Source organism: Anser cygnoides, chromosome W, assembly GCF_040182565.1.
Source record: "Anser cygnoides isolate HZ-2024a breed goose chromosome W, Taihu_goose_T2T_genome, whole genome shotgun sequence".
Lineage (NCBI taxonomy): Eukaryota > Metazoa > Chordata > Aves > Anseriformes > Anatidae > Anser > Anser cygnoides.
The window spans coordinates 12,786,149-12,803,957 of NC_089911.1; the positions used below are offsets into that span (position 1 = coordinate 12,786,149).

Below are 17,809 nucleotides of genomic sequence, written 5' to 3' on the forward strand. Positions count from 1 at the left end.
TTGACCTTACTCTGTTTAATGGCAAAATCAGCTTTCAGGAGAATTGGATTATTTTCTTCCCTTTCTCAAAAATTTCTGCCATGTTGCCCCACACAATCATGTCATTAATGTACTTCAGGTGTTCCAGAGCTTTCCCCTGTTCCAGTCTGGATCAGTTCATGGCAAATGGTAGGGCCATGTTTCTAGCCCCAGGGCAGTCGATTCCAGGTGTACTAGACGCCCCTCCAAGTGAAAGCAAACTGGCCTGCACTCTGCTGCTAAAGGGATGGAGAAAAATGCATTAGCGATATCAATTGTGGCATACCACTTGGCTGCCTTTGACTCTAGTTCGTATTGAAGTTCTAGCATGTCCGGCACTGCAGCACTCAGTGGTGGCGTGACTTCGTTCAGGCCCTGATAGTCCACTGTTAGTCTCCACTCACCATTAGACTTTCACTCTGGCCATATGGGACCATTAAAGAGTGAGCAAGTCTTGCTGATCACTCCTTGGCTCTCCAGCCAATGAACCAACTCATGGGTAGGAATCAGGGAGTCTCTGTTGGTACGATATTGCCGTCAGTGCACAGTTGTGGTAGTGACTGGCACCTGCTGTTCTTCAACCCTCAGCAATCCTACAGCAGAAAGGTCTTCTGAGAGACCAGGCAGGGTAGACAGCTGCTTAATCTTTGTGCTCAAGGAAGCTATGCCAAAAGCCCACTGGTACCCTTTTGGATCCTTAAAGTACCCTCTCTTGAGGTAGTCTATGCCAAGGATGCACGGAGCTTCCGGGCCAGTCACAATGGGGTGCTTTTGCCACTCATCCCTAGTTAGGCTCACTTTGGCCTCCGATACAGTTAACTGTTGGGATCTCCCTGTGTGGAATAATTGCCTGCGGTGACTTAGAAATTAACTTATAATACCAAAACACACCTCCATCCCAAAGTCTACCCACTTATGGGGATTGACAGAGTGGTAACAGAATTGGAAGAAAGAGGCATTATTAAAAGGACCTATTCACCCTACAATTCACTAGTGTGGCCAGTAAAGAAACCAACCAGGCAATGGCGTTTTACAGTAGATTACAGTTAAATGCTAATACCGCACCTTTGACTGTCGCAGTTCCAAACATGGCAGAAATAGTGACATTGATACAAGGCACTGCCCGTCCTTGGATGGCTGCCTTAGATGTTAAAGATATGTTCTTCATGATTCTTCTCCTTGAACAGGATAAAGCACAGTTTGCTTTCACATGGAAAGGGATCCAATATACTTTTCACAGTATCACAGTATCACAGATTTCTAGGTTGGAAGAGACCTCAAGATCATCGAGTCCAACCTCCGACCTAACACTAAGTACTCCACTAAACCATATCGCTAAGCTCTACATCTAAACGTCTTTTAAAGACCTCCAGGGATGGTGACTCCACCACCTCCCTGGGCAGCCCGTTCCAATGCTTAATAACCCTTTCGGTAAAGAAGTACTTCCTAACATCCAACCTAAAACTCCCCTGTCGCAACTTTTGCCCATTCCCCCTCGTCCTGTCACCAGGCACGTAGGAGAACAGACCAACCCCCACCTCTCTACAGCCTCCTTTAAGGTAACTGTAGAGAGCGATAAGGTCGCCCCTGAGCCTCCTCTTCTCCAGGCTGAACAAGCCCAGCTCCCTCAGCCGCTCCTCGTAAGACTTGTTCTCCAGACCCCTCACCAGCTTGGTCGCCCTTCTCTGGACTCACTCGAGCACGTCCATGTCCTTCTTGTAGCGAGGGGCCCAAAACTGAACACAGTACTCAAGGTGCGGCCTCACCAGAGCCGAGTACAGGGGCACAATCACTTCCCTAGACCTGCTGGCCACACTGCTTCTTATACAGGCCAGGATGCTGTTGGCCTTCTTGGCCACCTGGGCACACTGCTGGCTCATATTCAGCCGACTATCAACCAATACTCCCAGGTCCTTCTCGGCCAGGCAGCTTTCCAGCCACTCATCTCCCAGCCTGTAGCTCTGCTTGGGGTTGTTGCGCCCCAGGTGCAGGACCCGGCACTTGGCCTTGTTGAACTTCATACAGTTGACCTCAGCCCATCGCTCCAGCCTATCCAGATCCTCCTGCAGAGCCTTCCTGCCCTCGAGCAGATCGACACACGCACTTAGCTTGGTGTCATCTGCAAACTTACTGAGGGTGCACTGGACGCCCTCATCCAGATCATCGATAAAGATATTAAAGAGGGCCGGCCCCAGTACCAAGCCCTGGGGGACACCACTAGTGACCGGCCTCCAACTGGATTTGACTCCATTCACCACAACTCTCTGGGCCTGGCTATCCAGCCAGTTTCTAACCCAGCGAAGCGTACGCCAGTCCAAGCCCCGAGCAGCCAGTTTCTTGAGGAGAATGTTGTGGGGAACTGTGTCAAAAGCCTTACTGAGGTCAAGGTAAACCACATCCACAGCCTTTCCCTCATCCACCAAGCACGTCACTTGGTCATAGAAGGAGATCAGGTTCGTCAAGCAGGACCTGCCTTTCATAAACCCATGCTGACTGGGCCTGATCGCCTGCTTGCCCTGCAAGTGCCGCGTGATGACCCTCAAGATAATCTGCTCCATGAGCTTTCCTGGCACTGAGGTCAAACTGACAGGCCTTTTAATAGGCTTCTTCAAGGATATAAACATTCCCCCACAATTGCTCACAATGCTTTTGCTAAAATCTTAGCAGAGATTCCTGTTTCACATCCTGATAGGGGGAAAAAGTCAGGAAAGTGTAAGAGACACAGTGGAAAACATTCAGAGAACACTGCTCAACTAAACCCCTATGCATGGGAAGCCAAAGATTGTTCAGGAAAAGTACACCGGATTAGCACCTGGTGGATCTCACCCTCTTTCTAACCCTGCCAGTTAAAAAAACACAACCAAGCATATTTTATTTCCTTTTGTGTTCACAGGAATCCTGAGTGAACTGCATATGGACAGCTGGAGAATCACAAATCAGCAGTTTGAATTGATAAAACTATGCTTCACCCTGATCTTAATGCACTCCCTTTGATGTGTAGCCAGAAAGACCCAGAATGGCCATGGTCCCAAGCCATGTTAAATACACTGGAATTATGGGAACACATGCCATCGGGGAAAACTTAAACTTGGTTACTGTGGTTGTGCATGGAGCTGAGGTGTTTCACTGTGACATCTCATAATGACCCTTGGAACCATGCATTGTCACAGTATAGTGCAAGTGTTGGAACACCTCAGAACAAAAAGGACCTAAATGTCTCTATTTTAGTTTTACATGGAAACAAAATATTTTCAAAAGATGAATGCAGTTGGAATGATTCTCTTTGGATGGCTGATCTTCAAGCCACTTCAGGCCAGACAATACAAATCAGTTGCCGAATAACTAATGGGTCTACTTACAATAGGCTGACTGAAATTAAGACAAATTATGCTGATTCTTCCAGACCCAAAAATTATAGTCCTGATTGTAACAAAATAACTGAACCAAATTCTAATTGCTGGCACAGTTTTACTTTCACCAAGCCTGTAATTGTGTACTGTCTTTGGGGTTACAGAGGCACCAAATTGCTATTTGAATTTATGATCGTTACAGCAACATCTGTGTCAAATGCAAACGATAAGAAGCCTCTGCCCCCACAGATGTTTGAAAATTATACCAACTCCGGCTCCCATTAGTCTAACTCCTTCCATCTTCAACACAGGTCCTTACCTAATTAAAAATGTGGGACAACAACAAGTACTCTTTAACCCTAGCTGGTCTCTAAAAAGGGTAGAGCTAGTACTGTGCATTAATATCTCAGAAATCAACTCAAGATGTACCACCTTTCTGAGAACTGCCTACACCAGCGGGTTATCAGGGTTACATGGACGTTCTCTGAAACAATCTCAGCGCATGCCATGAGATGCCACTGGATTATTGGGAACAGGATTAGGTATATTAAATAGCATTGATGCCGAGGTCCTAATGAGTAGAATAACTGCTACTACAGACGACCTAAGGAAATTGGAATGACCGATAAAATCACACTTATTTGCCTTAGGAACAAGCCAATGGCTCCTATCAGACATTTTACCCCATTGGGAACAAATTGAAGAAAATGATCATGAATTAATTGTAAAGGCCCTCGGAAAAATCCAAGGTGATACTTCCCTTGCCTTGAGTTGTATCCAAGTGCAGTTATGGATACAGTCTGTAGCAGCAGCTATTATTAGAGAGGGAGGAACCTTACCCATTGAAATTTGAAAATTCATAGAATCATAGAATGGCGGCTTGGGTTGGAAAGGACCTCAAAGATCATCTATTTCCAACCCCCCTGCGATAGGCAGGGATGCCACCCACTAGATCAGGTTGCTTCAGAATTTGAAGAAGAGTTTGAAGCATGGTGGAAATTAGTCAACTTTACCTATTATGCAGAAAGTAAAATTATTGCCTTTATACTTACCATAAGCAATGCCACAGTATACAATATATATACAATTACTGCATTAGGACTCAATCATAATGAAACTATACTCTATCCTAAGGAGCATAAAGCATGGGCCCATCAAAAGGGAGGAAAGTGGCAGATGATTGATGTAAATGCATGTATTGTGTGCAAACAAAAAGGCTTAATTTGTGAAAGTAACACGCTCGAAGCCCAAGACATTTGTCTTGACACTGAACAAAATATTTGTCACTTCGAGATATATCCCAATGAAACCCCTGAAACTGTACTTGTATATATTGGGAAAGACTGTGCTTGCATGAGAACCCATTGTGATTCTATAGTCATAGATAATACTACTGTAGATACAAGTAATCACTCGAATGTTTGTGTTCATAACTTTGCCAAAAATCTAGATGTGATTTTAGTTACTCAGCTTCCATCACCTCTTACCAACTTATTACATCTAGTTATACTCTACTTCATGACCTGCTGCCTACCCCTACTGGTATGAACGTTACACTGGTGAAGAAACTACTACAACATGAAAATTTGAAACAGCTGCTGAAACACGTGCAGGAAAATGAACAAAAGACTCTGATTACTGTCCATCATGATATAGAAGAAGTACATCAAGTGTTGGAAGGAGTAAAGGATGAAAAACACTGTTGGTGGGACACTTTTGACGATTGCCAACTGCCACAGGAATCTTCAACAAGATGCTTCACCCTGTTTTTGTTTTATTAATATTTACTGTATTGTGTTTCATATTGACAATTTCCCTGTATGTCAAACTTTGAATTATTATGAAACGTATGTTTCATCTAGTATCCCTACAAGATGTACATATACTCGATAATCCTAATCACAAGGACATATGTGATACACCCGATACATTCCAAATGTCCTGAATCTTGAGTGACTATAGTCACGGGGTGGATGGTGTGGAATAATTGCCTGAGGTGACTTAGAAATTAACTTATATTATAATACCAAAACACACCTCCATCCCAAAGGCTACCTGCCTCCAAGGTGTAACCATGCCTCACTGAGCTTGCACTTTAATTTTTTCTACTCTATACCTTTAAAAACAAAGCAAGAAGATTTCGCACCAATCATAACAAATGTATGTGTGACTAGAATCACTCAAACTCCACCTAAAAGATAGAAAATTATATAAATTAGCTTAAGGGAGAGAAGATATTAGGGAAGATACCATTACGAAACATACCTTCTGACTTCTGGGATCAGTCGACAGGCTGAGCCTGTCTTCCCCTCCACTGGGATGCATTTTGGGTAAGATTCGAATGCTTGGTTATGTCAAGTGCCTCCCTGGGAAACTTAGAAATCTCTATAGAGTCTCTTTATATCTTTTAACGCATTTGTATCCAGGCTGTGTTACTCATAATTTTGGGATTTGCACGTGCTTTACAGACAGTGAATTTATCACCAGCAATCCAAAGAACCTGTGAACGTGTTGCTTTAATAAATTGCACAACTCATTAATCTAGCCGTGGTAATTCTCACTGAACGCAACCAAACTCTTTAAGTGTGGCCGTGGTAGTTCATGGAACGTGACTATATTGAGGGTATATTATGTTATTTGTGCATCTGTAATCATAGAATCATAGAATCGTAGAATCAGAGAATATCCCGAGTTCGAAGGGACCCATAAGGATCATCGAGTCCAAATCCTGGCACCACACAGGTCTACCCAAAATTTTAGACCATGTGACTGAGTGCACAGTCCAAACGCTTCTTAAACTCCAACAGGCTTGGTGCCATGACTACGTCCCTGGGGAGCCTGTTCCAGTGTGTGACCACCCTCTCGGTGAAGAACCTCTTCCTGATGTCCAGCCTAAACCTCCCCTGCCTCAGCTTGACTCCATTCCCTCGGGTCCTATCACTAGTCACTACAGACAACAGATCGGGGCCTGCCCCTCCACTCCCCCTCGCGAGGAAGCTGTAGACTGTGATGAGGTCTCCCCTCAGCCTCCTCTTCTCCAGGCTGAACAGGACAAGTGGCCTCAGCCGCTCCTCGTATGTCTTCCCCTCTAGGCCCTTCACCATCTTTGTAGCCCTTCTCTGGACACTCTCCAATAGTTTCACACCCTTTTTGTACTGTGGTGCCCAGAACCGCACACAGTACTCGAGGTGAGGCTGCACCAGCGCAGAGTAGAGCGGGACAATCACTTCCCTCGACCGACTAGCAATGCCGTGCTGGATGCACCCCAGGATACGGCTGGCCCTCCTGGCTGCCAGGGCACACTGCTGGCTCATATTCAACTTGCTATCAACCACAACCCCCAGATCCCTTTCTGCGGGGCTGCTCTCCAGCGTCTCGTCGCCCAGTCTGTACGTATAGCCAGGGTTGCCCTGTCCCAGGTGCAGGACCCGGCACTTGCTCTTGTTAAACTTCATGTGGTTGGTGATCGCCCAGCTCTCCAATGTGTCCAGATCTCTCTGCAAGGCCTTTCCACCCTCAGCAGAGTCCACAACTCCTCCAAGTTTGGTGTCATCATCAAATTTGGTCAAAACACCTTCTAGTCCTACATCCAAATCTTTTATAAAAACATTGAAGAGGACTGGCCCTAAAATGGAGCCCTGGGGGACCTCACTGGTGACTGGCCGCCAGCCTGATGTAGCCCCATTTACCACAACCCTTTGAGCCCTGCCCGTCAGCCAATTGCTCACCCATCGTAGGATGCTTTTGTCTAGCTGTATGCTGAACATTTTGTCCAGTAGGATCCTATGGGAAACTCTGTCAAAAGCTTTACTGAAATCCAAAAAGATCACATCAGCTGGTTTCCCTTGATCGACTAGATGGGTGACTTTATCATAAAAGGAAATCAAATTTGTTAAACAGTACCTTCCCCTCGTGAACCCATGTTGACTGGGACCAATGGCTGCATTGTCCCGCAGGTGTGCTTCAGTAACTTCAAGGATCACCTTCTCCATAATTTTACCAGGCACTGATGTGAGACTGACAGGCCTGTAGCTGTCAGGGTCCTCTTTCTTGCCCTTCTTGAAAATTGGTACAACATTTGCCAGCTTCCAGTCTACTGGGATCTCTCCAGATTCCCAAGACCTTTGAAGAATAATTGAGAGAGGTCTCACGATGACATCAGCCAGCTCTCTGAACACTCCGGGATGAATCCCATCCGGACCCATGGACTTGTATGGATCCAGGTGGAGCAGCAAATCCCACACACATTCAGGGTCGGTTGGGAGTTTGTCATTCCCACTGTCACGGTCCTCCAGCTCAGGGTACCCAGGATCCCAAAGCCCATCTTCGGCGTTGAAGATGGAGGCAAAGAAAGCATTAAACGTTTCTGCTTTGCCTTTGTCCTTGTTTGTGAGGTGACCATCCCCATCAAGTAGCGGACCTATGTTTTCTCTGGTCCTCCTTTTTCTGTTCACATATTTTAAAAAGCCCTTTTTATTGTCTTCCACAGATAGTTCATGATAGATCATGATAGTTCAGTACACTGAACGCGACCAGACTTATAACGACAAATTAGGCATCAATCTCAATTACTTTAGCCTTTACCACAACACCCTGTCACTCCGGAAATACAGATGGGTTCTGCCCCTTTATAGCTTGATGGCATTACAGTAGACTGTACGCCAGCATTCACTAGAGCCTTATACTCCAGTGAGTCCAATGTGCCAGGCCATCGCATCCACACAGTCCAATAAACCCAGTTGTCACTTTCCAGAGGTGACAATCGTGATAAATACCTGCCCATATCCTCCCAAACACCTTGCCACCCATAACCATCATGCCTCAGGGCAGATCTCTGGGTGGAATTTTTAAATAGTTGGCTAACCTTAGACAAATCTGGAAACACATGTAGGAGACATAGCAATAGGATCGTGCTAGTTTGAACATCCCAAGAATATGAAAAATTTTCAAAAACTATTTCAACTAGCCTGGAGTAAAGGGTGTACTTGTTAATAGTTTCCATAGTAAGGTTCCTGAAGTGCAAGAATGATGGTCATACTGCGTACAAATACTGGATTACATTCACAGTTGGTGTAATATGAGCGCATGCTATATACAAACTGGCAAAATCATAAACAAACTCAGGCCATCCTACAAAGATGATAAATAACAAGAAAAACAACCTTTCAAGGATGTTCACATAAAACAACATTGTAAACAAATAAATCTACATTATGACTGGCAACTATTAAACTCATATAATGCTTATAACAAATCTTGTTTTAACACTCTCTGGTTAGATCTGTCATTATTTCAACCCTTTGTGCCCCACGTTGGGTGCCAAAAAGGACTGGTGTGGTATAACCTGGCAGGCAGCTGAGCACCACGCAGCTGTTCTCTCACTCTCCAGGTGGGATTGGGGAGAGAATTGGGGAAAAAAAAAGAAAAAAAGAGGTAGAACTTCGGGGTTGAGATAAAGACAGTTTAATAGGATAGAAAAGAAAGGGAAATTAAATAATAATACTATTAAAATATGCCAGTCCCCAAGCAGTGGCAGCTCCCTCCCCAACCCCAGCAGCAGTCCCCCCATTTTTTATTTTTCTTCATGATGTCAGATGGTATGGAATATCCCTTTGGCCAATTTGGGTCAGCTGTCCTGGGTCTGTCCCCTCCCAGCTCCTGTTGCAACCCCAGCCTCCTCACTGGCAGGGCAGTATGAGAAGCTGACAAGTCCTTGACTTAGTGTAAGCACTGCTCAGCAACAACTAAAACATCAGTGTGCTATCAACATTATTTTTCTCTAAATCCAAAACACAGCAACATACCAGACACTATGAAGAAAATTTATTCTAAGCCAAAACCAGGACACCTGAAATATCTCATTTTATGTTTACTTGAAGCAGCTTAAGCATTAGTCATTGTCTTAGTTGAAACATACACCCTTCAGAAAATGGATGAATTGAATTTAAAATGACCAAAAAATATTCATAATTCTGTAGAATTCTGTAGAGTGATTGATTTAAAACAAAAGTAGTCAGTTTTACTGTAGAAAATTGACAATTACCAGAGTATGAAAGACATTCTATAGCATAAAGAGATCTCAATTATTTGATATTTCCCTGACAGTGCAAAAGAAACAGATAAATTACATCCACCCAAAAAATAAAAGCACAGTTGAAACCATATTAAATATATTGCCCTGTTGTTTTTTCTTCTATGTGTTCCTCATTCAAAATGCCATAAAATGTAGGGCAAAAGTAAAAAAAAAATCAAAAATAACAATCTTCAGATCTATTGAAACTTAGTTTCCTAAATATCTTAAATAGCTTTGATTTCTAGACTGCCATTTCCCCTGGATGGACCTTTCAAAGACCTCACTACTGTATGGATTCTGTGTGCTCAGAGGGATAAGCTGAGCTGATGAGATCACCAGGATATTCTCACTTTTTTTTCCTGTGTTTTTATAAAACTGGTGAGGTGTAATTACTTGTTGAGATGCTTCTCCAAATCTCAGCTTAAAGAGGCTAACATGGTCCAAAACTTCCAGGAAGAAGGGATAGCAAAGCATAACTGAGACACACGGAGACACAGTTTCTCAAAGAAAACAGCACTGGAAAATTATTGCCACAAGTAAATAAATAAATAAGCTAGCACTTGAATTCCTCAATAAAACAAACACAAAAGGATTTCTAATTAGCTCTCCTGCTAGTTTCCTGTCTGAATTCCAAGTCATTCTCCCTCTCAAAAATTTGATTTTTCTTTTACTTGTAAAAAGGGGATAACAAGGTCAGCCTTTGTAATCTAGTTCAAAATAAATAGATGAAAAGCACTATTTATAAGCTATGATATAGAGCTCAGAAAGGCAAATTTAATACAACAGAAGACAATGCTTGCCCAACAGCTCCTATTCGAAATAGTCTGTAAACAAAGAATCATGAAGTAAATTAAGATTTATATTATCTCTGTTTCTAGTTCAAATTCCAAAGCAACATTCATGTAGACTACACTTTCTTTTTTAAATAAAAAGGTTTTAAAATAGTTAAAAGTTTACCTCTTTGCCTTTAGTATCTCCATTTTCAATCCATTCAACGGTTACACTTTCATTATCTTCATTTAGGGATGTTACCATAGCTTGGTGAATTCGGCCTAGAAAGGAAACACAAATGATTATTTATTAATCAGATGAAATTCCAGAAGTTATTTGAATTGCTGTATGCAGAGAGGCAGGAAGAAGAAGGTTAAAAAAGAAAAGGGAATAAATAAAAGATGGTTCCTGGCCACATACTGTAAACTGGCTTAGATGTGATCCATTAGCTGAGGCTCTAATGGCTCTAATGAGTGCCCAAGTGAAAAAATTCAAGAAACAGAAAATTGAGTGGTATGTAAGAAAAATACCATGTGAAATCCATGCCACTTAAAAACTCTTTATTTTTTTTTGGTGAGAAGTTTTGATAACATTTCCAAGACCACTATTCTTCCATGGACAGGAAAGTTTACTGTGGTGCGCTCTACAAAGGCTTTTTTGTCTCCTTTCTAGGACAATACAACATTAAATGTCCTGACATAGGAGTAAATCTCCCTAAAATTATATTCTGATATCCCCTACTTATGACCATTCAATCAGTTGGTAATTCAGCTAAAACTAAATTGCCTGCAACAATAATAAAAATCATCACTTTATAGAACACCACTAACACAAATTCTTAGAGTCCCATTGCTATGACTTCTCCAGTGAAAGATATCAAGCCAGCAAGCCCCCATAAAGAAGAACAAATCCAGTAAACTTCCAGTAGGAGTACAGATTTTCCTTCCTAAATATGAAGAATATTGCATTTTTTTAAAATATCCTCTATCACACTTTATCGTATTTCCTAGGCATGGTAGCAAGGAGTGATTAGAAGAGCAGAGCATCCATGCCGTGACACAAAAAGATCAAGATCCAAGTGTCACAGTGAGTTCACATCCATTCTAAGAATACCAAAAACTAGGCTTTCTAAAGAATACAAGTCCAATGGAACTGCTCCTCTGATACTCTATTTTAAGGAGCCATAGCACAAGCAATTCTTTACTTTGTTGCATTTCAGAGGGTAACATGCATGATATGGTAGAAATGAATTTTAAATAATGTTTTAATTGTATCAACTCCCAAAAAGGGAAATATATATATATATATATATAAAACTCTTAAAGCTTTACACATGCAGCAAAAAGCATCTCCAACATTCTATGAACTCCCCCAAAGCCACACAATTTTAACTTCTTTATGGCTTACAGTGATGCACCTCCACATCTGGTGAAGATGTCTTCACCAGGCCATGTTCAACCTGGTAGGGCTCACTTGAGTGCAGTCCATACAACTATGCAGCTTCCCAGTCAAGTATTCAAGATGACAAGCAACCCAGCAATCAGCAAATCATGACTGAGCAACCTCACATCAACAGCTCATGCTGCCCACCTTCTCCCACAGCTCCAAGGTCCTACCTGCTTATCACATCCAAGTGATGGTTTCGGTGACCTCATGTCAGTATCCACCCACGAGCCAACCACCCCATGCCCAAGAACCACATGCCACTCCCAAAACATGAGCTGACCGTCCTGAGACAGTTCATGTATACATTGCTTCCACTGGACACCTGTTTCAGTATGAAACCCATCTTGGTCTTGATGGGATATGAAAATTTTTATGAAGAAATCCCCTCCAGGAGCTTTTTCTTGTTTATAGCCTTCATGTTCTTGAATCATTAAAGATAATGTATTCCAAACTTGTACTAGTAATACCTGCCCTCTATGGCTTGGTGATAGGATGGGGAGAAAGTCAGCATCTTCAAAACAGGGCTACCTTTCAGAAGGTAGGTTACCAACCTGGGCTGTGGTTGCGCAGGCAATCAAGATTGATTTGTCTGTTTCTAACAAGTGGAGTGTGCCTCTGTCAGCTGCATTGTTCCTACAAACTCTCTCTCCCATCCATTGTAGTCAATGTGTTTTTTTCCAGATTATTTAATGCATTAATTGCATTAAATTAGCAAACTTATGGATGTGATAGGTTTCCTCAGCATTAGTGAGTTCAAATGACTCTCAGAGGGTCTGTGACCCCAAAAGTGTCAGTGTGTAGGAAATGCATGGCTGGGATGGAATGTGAAGTTTGATCTTCTCCTTCAACAACAGTGAGCTACCTGGATCTGCTGAACTCAGACCTGTAACCCAGGTAGAATCAGGGCTGTGTATCATACCAGCTACCCTAGGTTGAAAGCACAATTTAAGCTGTTTAAGAATCTTCTTGAGAAAGCAGTTTGTTGGTCAGTCTGCGCTTTTTTTCACATTGTCTTGTCTGTAGGAAATCATTTTTTTAAGCTAAATATTGTTTTGAGAGGTAAGTATAATAGTTCATTAAAATTTCCTTATCTAAGTGTTTATTTGCTGAATAAAATGTTTACTTTGTTAATGGTGTCATTTTTAAAAGTATGCACTTCTTCCCATCTGTCCACAACTATGCTAAATGCTTTTCTGAATACAGAGCTTTATTAATTCCAGATAAGTATTTTTCTTTAAATAAAAAGAAGAAATAGGAGAATAACATTTTTGGTAAAACATCACTGTTAAAATTTGTACTTGTTTACTACAACAAAATTGCAAAGAGATGTAAAACACATTAAATGTGAGAATGAGACCAGAACATTCTGGAAATAAAAGTGACTTACATATTCTGTCATTTTGACAAGTTCTAATTAGGTTTAAGTGTTTCATGAAAGATTTCTTATAGGACTGAATAAAAATAGATTTACAAGTGAAAGCCACTGTTAGAACTCATGACCAAAACCACATGAAAACTAGGGTTTGGATAAAAAACAACATTTTTGAGGACTGACGCTGCAGAGTTGCTTGCTGTGTATCTGTTTTTTCTCAGTGGGTAAACATTGGTATAAATGTTGTCTAGAGTTACAGATAATATTTCCAGTTATAATTACATGGGATAACTCGTTATATTCATGTAATATAAAAGCATATTAGGTGGTCAGCTAGTTTGGCTTTTTATAATAATTTCTGATACTGAAATTTACTACTTATTTCAGTATAATTTATGTATGTTGCTTGAAATATGCCTTGATAGTCTGTCTTGGAAACAGGAAAGAACTCATTCATTTTAGGTTGTGAATTGCTAACAATGGACTGCATTTCCAGTCTTGAAAAATGTGCCTTATCACACAGAAGAGCTAGAGCACTAGAGAGTGGGCCAGAACATAGCTGCAAGACCAGCTGTAAGAGTTTCATTCTGTCCAGAAGATGTTCCTTTTTGAGGTCTAAATATGGACATTTGTCTGATGATAAATTCCCTTTACTAAAATAATAATAGCCCACTGCTTTGCAAGTGAACTTATACCCATATCTCCACTTCTTGTGCATTATCCAATTAATGATGACAAAGACCTACATAATCATTTGGAAAAATAATATCTCACTTTTTTTTTTTCATTAGTTCAGTCTTTTGCTGAAATAGGATAAATCAGTCTTATGCCCTGCAGACCTTTAGTAGGCTGATTGGTATTTTTCCTTTACGTTTCCAGTCCAGTCATGTTCTGTCCTTTTCTTCCTCAGGCTGAAGCACTGGAACAGGTTGCCCAGAGAAGTTGTGGGTGCCTCATCCCTGGAAATGTTCAAGGCCAGGTTGGATGGGGCTTTGGGCAACCTGATCTAGTGGGAGATGTCCCTGCCCATGGCCGGGGTTTGGAACTAAATGATCTTAAAGGTCCCTTCCAAACCAAACCTTTCTATGAGTCTATGATCCTATTCTCTCTGTCTTTGCAAATCTGAAATGCTACCTAGAAGAACAGAGAAATTAATTATATATTTGCTCATTTGGAAAGGGGAGGGGGGAATACAGTGGTGGTCTCACTATGTTAGAAATAATGTAACAGGCATGAGAAGGGACATTCCAGTAATTGGGAAGAGCAACTGAAGATGTGATGGAAGTTCCAGGAAAAGAAAAATGGTGATTTGTTTCTTATTTCTTATTTTTTTAGGGATTAACCATCAAATGGTGTTTAAAAAGAAAGATCACGAGCTTGTGTTCTTGTATTATGGGAAAGAAACGAACTTGAGAACTGTCAGTGTTGTAAAGAGAAAACTTAAAAATGATAAAGGAGAATAAATTAGGAACAGTTATCACGTGGAACATGTTACCAGAGGACATGGATGCTGGAAGCCTAGCAGAATTTTAAGGAAGATGTTGGTAGGGATGGTAGGAATATCCAATTCTATACTTAAAGCTTAAAAAATTTACACCGGCAATCGTAAAAGGTAGTTTCTGTTCTACCTGAGTTTGTAGTTTAAATCACCTCCAACTGATGGGAGACAGGAAGAAATCTTGTCTGTGGCTGCGTTATTTTGTAATTGCCTCTTAGGAATTTTTTTCACTTGTCTCTGAAGCAGCTGGAACTGGTCATGGTCAAAGACAATCCATCTAGTCCAAAAAACTACTGGCAGCTCCTCTCTCCTTAGGCTTGCCAAAACATCATCATAACTCTTTAACCTTCAAAAACAAAGGAGACTATGTTTTTTTTGTAACAGTAAGGGCTGTGAGGGTGTTTTTTTTTTTTCTTTAAAGCTCAACTTCGGTGAAATTGATGTTTGTTGATGTTGAGAGGTCTATACAGTCCTCTGTGTTTTGTGTAATCCCATATGACGATCTTGACATTTTTGTGCAGCTCCCAATAGCAACAATGATTTTATAGTAAGATAGAAGGTATAATGACACTATAAGAATTCTGTTCAGGATTGGGTAGACACCCTATTTTACAAGCTCTTGAGGGTATATTTAAATGGCAATGTGCTTTTATTCGTTCCTTTGGTGACATATATCTGTTCTTTCCCTGTGATTAAGACTTTTTTTTGTTACCACATTTAAATCAGTTGACCTCACTACCTAATCCCTATGTAAGCCATACTGGTACAATGTGTCTTTGTCTTTCCGTAATGGCCGGATCACACACAGGGCATCAAGTCGTCAAGTTTGCTACTTTTGGTAGAACTAATGGGACCAACATTTAGACTTACTTATCCAGTGTAGGTCCTCATCTTGTTCCATCCAGAATTTCTGGGCACTGTTCCTTACAGAAGTTTTGACCAGGAGGATGTGTTAAGTTTACTGTGTCATTCTTAAAACGGCTTTATAAGCATTCAGCTCATGATATGCAATAAACAGATTTTCACTGTAACTTGCTGTTTATGAGGTATTTATGTAGGCCTTCTGTATTTTGTATCAATAGCTCTATTGTGGTTTAACCCTGGTAGGCAGCTAAGTACCACACAGCTGCTATATTTGGTCTAGCACACCCCACACTCGAGTCAAATGTGTCGTCATCTCAAATCCTTCGTGCCTGGCCTGGTTTCAGCTGGCATAGAGTTAATTTTCTTCATAGAAGCTGCTATGGTGCTGTGTTTTGGATTTAGGATGAGAATAATGTTGATACCACACTGATTGTTTAGTCGTTGCAGAGCAGTGCTTACACTAAGTAAGTCAAGGACTTTTCACTTTCTCATACTGCTCTGCCAATGCACAAGAAGCTGGGAGGGGACAGAACCAGGACATCTGACCCAAACTGGCTAAATGGATATTCCATACCATATGACATCATGCTGAACAATTAATATGGGGTGGCTGGCCAGAGTGGAGGGGAACTGCTGCTTAGGGAGGGGATGGGCATTGGTCAGCGGGTGGTAAGCAATTGCATTGTGCATCACTTACTTTGAACATTATCTTATTATTATTATTATGATCATTATTATTTCCATTCATTTTCTGTCCTATTAAACTGTCTTTATCTCAGCTCATGAGCTTTTACTTTTTTTTCCTCCAGATTATCTCCCCCATCCCTCTGGCAGGGGGATGTGAGCAAATGGCTGCGGTACGTTGCTGCTTACTGGGGTAAACCACAACAGTCCTTTTGGTGCGCAACGTGGGGCACAAAGGGTTGAGATAACAACAGATCTAACCAGAGCGTGTTAAAACAAAGTTGTTATAAGCATTAGACAAGATTAATATTTGCTAATCACAATGTTGATTTTTTTTAATCTCAGGTCTGCTGTCTGTTTTCCGAATTGTTTTGTATAGCATATTATTTACTGTATGTATTCCGTGTCATGCTTTTTATCATTTCTGGGGGCTGGTTTAGGGTTATTATTTTGCTGTACTCTGTAACACTGGCTTATGATATGATAAAATTGCTGGCCATGAGACTAATCTGGTATTTGTACTCAGCAGTACAAATTTGTACTCAGCAGTACAAACGCTACCTCAGAAACTATTAATAATTACACGTTTTTGGTGTAATGCCAGTGATCATTCTATCCCTAGTCTCAGCTTGGTAGCACTGTTATCCCAGCCCCACCTACCCCCCATGACAATTATACCCTCGTTAAAATGACCTGCAGTCATTGGTCCCAGCCAACATGGGTTCACGAGGGGTAGGTCCTGCCTAACAAATTTGATTTCCTTTTATGATAAGATAATGCATCTAGTCGATCAAGGGAAGCCAGCTGATGTGTTCTTTTTGTGCTCAAAGGGTTGTGGTAAATGGGGCCGCATCAGGCTGGCGGATGGTCACTAGTGGGGTCCCCCAGGGCTCCAGTTTAGGGCCAGTCCTCTTCAATGTCTTTATAAATGATTTGGATGTAGGACTAGAAGGTGTTTTGAGCAAATTTGCCTACGACACCAAACTTGGAGGAGTTGTGGACTCTGCTGAGGGTGGAAAGGCCTTGCAGAGAGATCTGGACACATTGGAGAGCTGGGCGATCACCAACCACATGAAGTTTAACAAGAGCAAGTGCCGGGTCCTGCACCTGGGACAGGGCAACCCTGGCTATACGTACAGACTGGGCGACGAGACGCTGGAGAGCAGCCCCGCAGAAAGGGATCTGGGGGTTGTGGTTGACAGCAAGTTGAATATGAGCCAGCAGTGTGCCCTGGCAGCCAGGAGGGCCAACCGTATCCTGGGGTGCATCAAGCACGGCATTGCTAGTCGGTCGAGGGAAGTGATTGTCCCGCTCTACTCTGCGCTGGTGCAGCCTCACCTCGAGTACTGTGTGCGGTTCTGGGCACCACAGTACAAAAAGGGTGTGAAACTATTGGAGAGTGTCCAGAGAAGGGCTACAAAGATGGTGAAGGGCCTAGAGGGGAAGACATACGAGGAGCGGCTGAGGCCACTTGGCCTGTTCAGCCTGGAAAAGAGGAGGCTGAGGGGAGACCTCATCACAGTCTACAGCTTCCTCGCGAGGGGGAGTGGAGGGGCAGGCCCCGATCTGTTGTCTGTAGTGACTAGTGATAGGACCCGAGGGAATGGAGTCAAGCTGAGGCAGGGGAGGTTTAGGCTGGACATCAGGAAGAGGTTCTTCACCGAGAGGGTGGTCACACACTGGAACAGGCTCCCCAGGGACGTAGTCACTGCACCAAGCCTGTTGGAATTTAA

At 42.2% G+C, this 17,809-nt stretch overlaps 1 protein-coding gene across 4 annotated transcripts in view; it reads right to left on the minus strand.

The window, feature by feature from the left end:
- The window catches only part of LOC125179686 (kinesin-like protein KIF2A), a 155,926-nt gene that overhangs the window by 60,087 nt on the left and 78,030 nt on the right, over positions 1 to 17,809 (minus strand). For 3 of the 4 annotated variants that reach the window (XR_010827346.1, XM_066987374.1, XM_066987375.1), the window contains exon 2: positions 10,399 to 10,493. Coding sequence is in view for 3 of the 4 variants with exons in the window: in XM_066987374.1 (XP_066843475.1) it covers positions 10,399 to 10,493 (95 nt within the window). In the remaining variant the exon portion in view is untranslated. Of the gene's footprint in view, positions 1 to 1,083; positions 1,201 to 10,398; positions 10,494 to 17,809 lie in introns of those variants that run through there. The other variant, XM_066987376.1, reaches the window with a different exon arrangement.